At 39.7% G+C, this 9393-nt stretch overlaps 1 protein-coding gene across 2 annotated transcripts; it reads left to right on the top strand.

Moving 5' to 3' along the window:
* The first annotated feature begins 5694 nt into the window (after positions 1-5694).
* Positions 5695-8925, top strand: LOC110865688 (uncharacterized protein At5g49945). Of its 2 annotated transcripts, XM_022115013.2 has the most exons (4): positions 5695-6832; positions 7129-7332; positions 8361-8637; positions 8761-8925. In XM_022115013.2, exons 1-3 carry the CDS (start codon positions 5819-5821, stop codon positions 8589-8591), a joined length of 1449 nt encoding a protein of 482 aa, XP_021970705.1. In that variant the 5' UTR covers positions 5695-5818; the 3' UTR covers positions 8592-8637; positions 8761-8925. The 2 variants fall into 2 exon arrangements, with proteins under 2 accessions (XP_021970705.1, XP_021970704.1); XM_022115012.2 differs by having other exon boundaries at positions 8361-8923.
* The last annotated feature ends 468 nt before the right edge of the window (positions 8926-9393 follow it).

The raw sequence follows: 9393 nt of genomic DNA, 5'->3' as shown, positions 1-9393 counted from the left end.
GGGTTAACTCTCATGTATATTTATAATCCATGTTTCTCCTTTGTCCAACATGTATCATGTTTCTAAATATCCAACCATTAGCAATTTGATAATCAAGAAAGGCAAGGGTGGGTCACCCTTATGGTGACCGTGAGTAGAGGGGGGGGGGTATGGGGTTGGGTGGTGATGAACTAGTTACACTTCTAGTTGGTTTCCAAGGATTTAGTTAGGATATTAAGTGTGTTAATTAATATAAAGGGTATTAGGGTGTTCGGGGACCCTAACTAGCTCAGAAAAGTAGAAACTATGTGTTTGGCAATATATTTATGTTCCGGGTAAAGTCCGGTTGTTCGGTTGGTTATTGATCCGTTAAAGTGCTAAATGAAGCTTTATAGCGTCTTTTATATTGTTTTTAGTGATACAATAAATTACCAACACTTCGGAAAGTGTCTAGAATGATTTTGCCAAGTTGTTGCACTTTACTAGCTTGTTAAAAGTTGAATTTTGTTTATTTAGTGCAGAATTCTGCACTTTAAGTATATTTTAGGCACTTCCGGTCACTATAACTATCACCTAGTGACGCAGTTTAATAGTCCTCACCTCCCTACACTCACTACTAGTGTAGTAATCTATTCCCGGCTCATACCGGCCTCAGAAACAATGTCTGTCTAGTGCTGGCAATGTCAGCATGTTTACTGGGTTATCCGCTCACTGTGCTAACTGTGCATCAAGTTTTCCACTATTGTTTGTGCGTAATAAATGGAGTGACAGTAATAAAGTATGATGCATGAGTATGTATGTGTCAGAAACAGGAAGCAGTTTATTCATAATTGTAATCAAGCACAGTAATTAAGCACTAATTAAATATTAATTAATTTGTACGGATACCTGGATTTGTGAGGGTTGTCACACCTGTGGGCATCAATCTCTCTCCTCTTCATTAACTGCAGTGTCAGACCTCGCATTAACGCGACCCCGTGTGTCAAAGGTACGACCCGTGGCCAATGTACTTGTTGTACTACCTCTTATTTTAGAAATCTTAGAGTTGACCATGCCCCGTGTTGCCTTAATGCGGCCCCGTGCTGAGCTTTGGATTTGTCTTTTGTTGTTGTCTTTTTCTACTACAGAGAATTTTCACACCTCAACCGATGACGGAAACATCGGGATGAGACGAACAAATTGCTCAAAACTTCATAACACTATGTGACAATATAATTTAAATTCAAATTTCATTTCAATACTAAATTGTCATACAAGGATTCAAATAAAAAGACAACATTGTTTCAAAAAGAACATAACATCAAAATGATAACTAATCTAGGTGTGTTTCTAAGTCCACCTAAATTGTGTTTCTTCTCATAACATCATCTCATCAATCAACATGCAATATGTATTAAAATATATCAACAAAAGTTGGCGAGTATACAAGTTTCATACATAGCATAATATAGATTAAATGAATAACCAATATGCAAGTTTACTAAATATGCTGAAACGGTGTACTATATGTTCAAACCCAAGAATACAATGCGTTAATTTTGCCTACCCCAATAGAGTAGCGGGAGGTTAACATGTTTAACTTAACAATACCCCAAGTTTCGTGGGCGGTGCATTAATCCTATAGCGCGATAATTGTTAAGATAGGCTAGCAAAGTTAATGAGCATATATCGACACAAAAAGTTTACATAGCATACAAGTCTAACAAGCATCATATAGTTTCATGTTATAGCATGGATAGAGTGTGATTAAAATAGTTTCATGTGAAGTGTATTTTTGCATAACATACATGTTGCACCCAAAGTGATAAAAAGTAAAACCGGATCGAGTATGCTCACGGTTTTGCAAGCTTTCCACTTGATAATCCCGCGAGAGTTGTTGGTTTATTAGAATGGAGCACCTTGTCCTTCTACACAAAGAAACATAGGTGTATGAGTATGGGGAGCTAACGGAAGATTAAATATTCGGAGTTTAAATTACATGAAGATAACATGTGAGAAAGTAATAATCTAGCACACATAATACTTGTTCTTGACACTATGAAACTCAAAAGAGTTTGAATGTTTTCATGGGTCAAAATTTCCATTAGAATCGTGACAAGTATTATGGTTTTAGATGATGTAACTTAACATTTGACAAATGACCACTAGTTCATTATCAAAAGTTTGGTTACTTAGATAATATATAGGTTATATAATATATCATAGTGTCATATAAGTCAAGCATGAGGTAGGAGGATGAATCCTCCATTTAGGAACCTCTTTTGTATTTCACATAAGTCATGCATAAGGTAGGAAAGACAAGTCTTCCATTTAGGTATCTCTTTGGTGTTCACTACAACATTTGTTGTCATAGACAATCAAGGAGGGTCATGAACATACAGTAAGAATGAAATAATTACAACTAATTTAAGGAAAACATCAAGTAATGTGTGGATTTTCAAGTAGGATAGCCCAAGCTAACCTTATAATCACACAAACATCAAGCTTTAAGCTTGTTCATTACTTGTGGGTTAAAACCCAAACAAAACAGAATGTTTATGAGGTTTAAACCTCTGATTTTACATGTCACAACCTTGTTTTTAAGCCCAACTAACCATAGATGTGATTATGAGCATAAGGACATAGGAATGTGTATGAGAAACCTCAAGTTCAGGTAGTTTAACAAAGTTTAAATCAAAACAGAAAGTTTATATCACTGTGGAGCCTGTTTTGGTGATGTTCCAGGCCTTGGTTTTCCATGGAAACCCTGTGGAAACATCCCTAAGGTTGTTTCAAGTGATTAGGAAGAAGAATCAAAGAAAAAGAATGAGAAATGAAGAAGTTATGCTCACTTAAGCAAGTTGATATGATTCTGATCTTGTTTCTGATTAACAGTAGGTTAAGGAGAGATTTGAGAGTGTTTTGAGTGAGTTATAAAGTGGAAAATATGTGGAAGATACTTGGGTTTTATAGGGAAGGATTAGGGTTGGGTTTGGTGAGCATTTAAGACAAGAAACACAAGTTTAAAATCAACAAAACCACCAAACCCCGCCAATAAAACAAGCTGATCAAAGTTTCTGCGGATCAACGGCCTCGCGGGCCGCGAAGCATTAAGGAGGCGGGGTCGCGGCCGGTGAGAGCTCCGGGGCTGGGTTCAAGTTTGGTTTTTGTACAATTTCACCCCTATACTTTCCTCTATGCATAATTAAGTGTAATTTGAGGTGTTTAAGCACAAGAATCATACTTAAAGGTGTGTTATGTAATTTATTCATGATCCAATTATAAAAACACATAAAAACAAGTATGTATGTCGAGAATAAGTATCGAATTTGCGTAATTTGAGCATATAAGGCGCATGTTTACAAGTTTGACGTATTTTGCACAAAGTAAGTGTAAAGTATCACATGTTTAATAATTCCAAATGTATGAACAAGTACGAAACATGTATAACATGAATGTAAAGAAAAATACAAATTTCATTATGATCCAAGTCTCGGATTTTACAACGATTACAACGAAAAGAAGAATACAAGAATACAAGACTTCCGAAAATAGAGATACAAGCAACGGTTTCTAATTATAGAAAGTATGAAAACACAGGCCGTCACAAGAATTCCCATCGGGCACGGCCCATGCTAGGTGAGCATGGCCCCGTGCCAGAGCTTTTGATTTTGCTATTTCTTTGGTTTGGATGTGGACGGGGGCTTGGCGAGTTGCGTCAATCCTTCTTCATTGTATTTTATGTTGGTTTTTGTTGTTATTTTGATCCTTTTGTGCATTTAAGCTCTTTTGACCCTGTTCATTAAAAAGGAACAAAGAAACGGGTTTTTTCCGGCATTATTACTGAAAATGGTTGATTTTACGCCGTATTTGATATAATTTATACGTTGTATTTTAAGCACATCACCTGCCACGTGGCTGCCAAGTGTCCTGGTCAAATCTAAGGGGGTCACATTGCTCCACGATGATATGTTTATGTCATCGCGTAGCGCGGCAAGGTAAAAGTCAGATTTTCCTCGTTTCTCGTGCTGGGTCTCGTTGTACGTGTTTGTAGCCTTGGTTATGATTCTTTGTGGTGCTTTTGAGTGTTGTTACACGTGCGCGCGACTGCGCGAGGCTAGTACGCTTCATGACCCGATGGGAGTTTGCTGAATACACTTGTGGTATCTCCTTCTTGGTACGATGGATCATACTCGTCTGACATTCCTTCGAACTCATATGTCATCCTGCGCGGACCTATACAGTCGCGCACTAGCGTGCGCCCTCTTGGTCGAGTGTGATAGGCATCATTGGGATTACTAGTGTTGGTGTACGTGTTACGTGTGGTGCTTATGTTTTGATGATTATCTCTGTGATAGTGTTGATGTTCGCTAATGGGCCTTGTTGTCGCGCGCGAGGGCGTTTGCTGATGTGACTCAGTATTGTAACTGAACTCTTGGTGAGTTAATTAACATGTTGTGCTGAGTGTGGTGAAGTGTGTTGCACATGTGTTTGTTGCACTGGTGTTTGTACCAGAAACTAAGCTTGTATGCACATCTGTACATAAGCCATAGTCAGGACTGCCTGCGACTTTGCATACCATGATGCTGGTGTTTCTCCGTGTTGGTTGTACATGTAGCTTGGATGCCAGGGGTCGTCTGTTGGTTCGTGCGAGTGGTACTACCAAATACATTGGTGGCTATTGCCTCCATGAATTCTCTATCGGTTTGCTCGCTCCTTTGGTGGTTTTGGACATGAGTGTTGTCCGCTGCCGTGCCAAACGGAGAGTGTTCACTGACGATCGGGAAAGAAGAGTTTGGATCAACCATTGAACATGTTTTGTTAAAAGAATGAAGAAACACTAAGTAACACTAAGCTACTCAGCCTGGTTGTCTCGTGTATATCGGTTCAATCTCCTTTCCTCACTCGACAATGACTGGATTCTTCTTATTGATCCTCCAAAACGAACAACAATGGTGAACTCGTTACAAGATGGAGAGGTTGGGGGTTCTCCTTGTAACCACCCTCCGACATGAGAATCAGTAATTGCTTTGAGGATATAAGCGTGCGTGTGTGTATAGAGTAAGAGAGTAAGAAAACGGATCCTTAAACATGGAGGTCAAACCTTCTATTTATAGCTGGAGATTTGTGGAGGAGAAGGGACGCCAGCTGGGCGTTTGCCAGCTGTTTGACCAGGAGGAATATCCCTTTGGCCACTTTTGACGTAACCAGGCCTGGTCTTGTACTAGAGGCGACGTGGCGTATAGACATTCGCTCCAGCTCAACGTCCTTTTGTACCCGCTGTCGGTCTGTCCTTTGCTGCCCTGTAAGGATCTTGTGATAGGTGTTGACGTCTTCTAAAATTGGTGCCACATGTCTGTTCTTGTCTGCTATGAGCATCTTTCTGTCGTCAAGTATTCTCTTCTAGAACCTTCTAGATTACCTTGTATGGTAAAATCATATCTTTGGAGTGGTGTGGTCCCATTAATATGTGCTTGCGCGCGGTTTTGGGCCATACATCATCAACTTTGGTTCAGTTCTCATAAATTCGGTTACCCTAGGTCCAGACCTGAGGACTGACCCGAACCCGGAAGATGCATGACATAGGAACCGAAGACAAACTTGTTTACATGATATCGGTTTGATTTTGGGTATTTTTCGGTCCGGGTTTAGGGTATTTTGGGTTAAACCCGGTTTATGCTCCACCTTCTAACACCCATTTCACCCATTTGGGAAATAAAACTCTTAAATTCTTTAATCTACACAAATATGTCAAAGAACACCACCGCAAGTCCCCACATCGAAGTCTTCGCCACTCTTTCCTTTCTTCTCCATCCAGTTCCAGATCAATCCAACACCTCCCCTCCACTCCACTCCACTAATGGCGACTCCACGATCCTCGGTCTTCTTCTCCCCTCGAGGTGACACTCTCCTCTACCTCATCGCTCTCCTCTCCCTCCTCCTCCACAACATCTCCGCCGACTCCCACTTCGAAGGCTTCGACGCCGACGATGACCTCGAAGACGACACCGTTTTGTTCCAACCACCCCTCTCCGATCTCCCCCGCCGCCCTCCTCCGCCCCCCACCACCCTCTCCACCCCCTCCGATCCCGAATCCCACCACGGCCCCCCTGTTCCCCAATCGGATCCCGATCTAAACCCCAAAACGACGTCCTTTGATTACTGGGATGAAGATGAGTTTGAAGGTTTTCCAGTTGATAATAATAATGTTATTACTCCACCGGAAGTCATTAAAACGACGTCGGATGACTCTGTATTGGATGAAAATGAAAAGGCTAGGGTTTTGGAACCGGTTTCTTTAAGTAAGCGAATTAGGGCTTATACAGTCGAAATGATTTGTGTGTCGTTTTTAATTATGTTTGCTGTTAATTACTTTACTGGTAAGAAGGAGAATGAAAATTTAGCTTTAGCTTGGGCCGCGAAATTCGCAACCAAAGATACGATTTTCGATAAGAATTTTAGCTTGTTAGGTGTGGGTGAAGGCGATAACTCGCCGTTGTTGATGAAAGAAGGGCAGAATGTGTTTAAGTTCTACGCGAGCGGGCGGAGGTATTGTCAGGATTTGGTGGGGACGATGGAGCTTAAGAGTAGGCAGGATTTGATAGCCAAGTTGTATAATATGGTTGTGCCGTGTAAGGATGAGATTACGATTGAGGTTCGGATGAATGAGGATGCAATGGATCATGTGGTTTTTGCTTTGGGTAAGAAGAAGGCGGCCAAGGTTATGCACAAGGAGGTGAGGGATTTACAAAGGTTTGCGAGTTTGATGACGGCTGGACCGAATGGGAGGAAGTGGGTTGCGGACGAGTTGATGGTTATTACCGAGTCGAAAGAGGTGGCGGGTGATTTGATCACTGAGACTGTTCTTGATCAGGTTAGTTAAAATGGTAGATTGATGATACTTGATTGTTTACCTCTTAATGAGGCTCTTAATGGTTCAGTCTGTTTGTTTCACGAGCAGATGTCTGAATGGTTCAGACATTTGCCTCTGAATGGTTAAGATTTATACAGAGTCTGAATGGTTAAGACCTCTAATCTAAATTGGTCAGACATTTGCCTTTGAACAGTTAAGCATTATACAGGCTCTTAATGGTTCAGACCTCTTACTGGTTCAGCACTTAACCATTCAGATGTTGCCAAACAGCCCTAAAAGTGTAAACTTTGCTGCAGGTGTTTGGTGAAAAAGCATTTCAGAGCTTGGGGAAGTTGTTTATATCTATGCATTTCTCAGATCAGCAGCAGGGTACACACAAGAAGATGCTGGTATTTAAGTTTGCTCTACCTGATGTTAATCATATGGCTGATATGACACGGTTGGTGGCTCTAGTGCCCTATTACATCGACTTAATTGGACGTTACAAACTCAGTTCACAGGTTTGTTGGTTTTTTCTTCGTGTAGTTCTGTAGAGGTGGCAAAATGGGTATGTAGGGTAATGGATCATTTATTGGTCTGGGGTGAAACATGAACTAAGATGCGTTGGGTTGACATGAAACATTATTTATCCAAAGTTCATAGCTTTTCTGTAAATAAAAGCTAACGGGCCATTTATCTGTAATAACCGGTCACATGGTTGAAATCGGTTTGTTTGGATTGACTTGCAATGATTTTTTTAATCTGGATTTCATACATTTTTCGTAAATGAAAGGCTAATTGGTTATTTATTGGTATGGGTTGAAACTTGAAACACGTTTTATCCAAAGTTCACAACTTTTGTTCTAGTAAAAAGCTAACGGGTCATTTATTGGTATGGGTTGAAACCAACCGGATCGGTTTGACTTAAAAACACTTTTTATCCAATATATGTAGCTTCTATCTAAATAAAAAGCTAATGGGTCAGTTAGTGGTATGGGTTGAAACCGGCCTGGTTGGGTTAGCTTGAAACACTTTTCTTCCAATGTTCATAGCTTTTCTTTAAACCAAAAGCTAAAGGGTCATTTACTGGTTTGGGGTGAAACCGACCTTGTTTGGTTGAATTGAAAGGCTTCTTAACCAAAATTCGTAACTTTTCTCTAAATAAAAAGCTAACGGGTAGTTATTGGTATGGGTTAAAACCGGACTGCTTGGGTTGACTCGAAATGCATATTATCCAAAGACCATAACTTTTCTATAACTTAAAAGCCCGTGTCTCAAATATGATCACACAAACTATAATATATTATCCAAAGATCATAACTTTTCTATAACTTAAAAGCCCGTGTCTCAAATATGATCACACAAACTATAATATATTTTAATAATAATGCAAACTTATTAGGTATTTTTCTTATTTAATTTACATGTTTGACCAGTTAGAAATAAAAAATGACCCGAATCAACCCCTTTTTTGTTGAAACCCCCCTCTATGTTTAAACAAAAATGAAAATGGCAACTCAATAATACACCAAACTTTAACTGAAAACAGGCCCGGTCCAAAACGGAAGCAGCTAGATCAAAGGTTGCACAGGAGGTGTACAAGGAACAACAAAATGAAAGGCAAGAAATGTTGCAGAGAAAGAAGGCTGAGAAGAAAAAGATGATGGAGGAGGCTGCATCAAAACTTAATGCTGAGGCCCTCCGTAAGAAAGAAGCAAAAGAACGTGCTCGACAACTTAAGAAAGCAATGCCCAAAATTAAGATGTCGCGTGGCGCCTAAGTCTAATACTTTTTAGATCTCCGAAGCATTATCACATTACATCGAGGTTAACATTAGTCTCCCCTCTTTTATATAGTAGTCGGTCTATTTTTTAATAGAAACTGCACCTGTTCATCATCATAAGTAAACCTATAAGGTGTTTGATTCAAAGAGTTTGATATTTGGATAGGTATCAAGTATATGCACGCATTTGTTGTTTGTTCTAGCCAGTATGCAGGGAAGTTCTGTAGCTGCAATTTTATGGTTTAAACGTTCTATAAAACGAGTCCGTGTGTCATCACTTATACTCGAATGTGGGAATAAGAAGTATTGGTTTGGAGACGTGTTTGAAATTTTCATGTGTGCCTTGGCTATGGCATTCTTTGGTATCAGTTGTTTGGTCTTTGTGTTTTGTTGGGGGGTTATGAAGTTGATCATGGGTGTCGCTCATCTGAATGAGATTTCCATTTTAATATATCGATGACCAAAGGGTCTGTAGTCTAGCAATATCAACGTGTGATGAAAAGGTTAGTTGAGATGATTATTCCAATGTCATTTGTTTCTTCACTATACATGACTCATTAAAGAAAAACATGTTAGGAGCTAATATATCGAAGTATACATAACTTCATGAGAGAAACATATTACGTCATGTGTAGTTATAAAGCTCCTTTTGGGACGTTATACGACAAGTGGTGAAATGCGTAAGAGAGGGGCTTTATATCACAAGAGGGTGTAGTGGTAAGGGGGTTATATAACCCCTTTAATTATACATACATATGTATGTATATAAATGTGTGTGAGTGGGGAGAAAGATTGTGCA

Source organism: Helianthus annuus, chromosome 6 (genome assembly GCF_002127325.2).
Source record: "Helianthus annuus cultivar XRQ/B chromosome 6, HanXRQr2.0-SUNRISE, whole genome shotgun sequence".
Lineage (NCBI taxonomy): Eukaryota > Viridiplantae > Streptophyta > Magnoliopsida > Asterales > Asteraceae > Helianthus > Helianthus annuus.
This window is presented reverse-complemented; position numbering and strand designations above follow the sequence as displayed.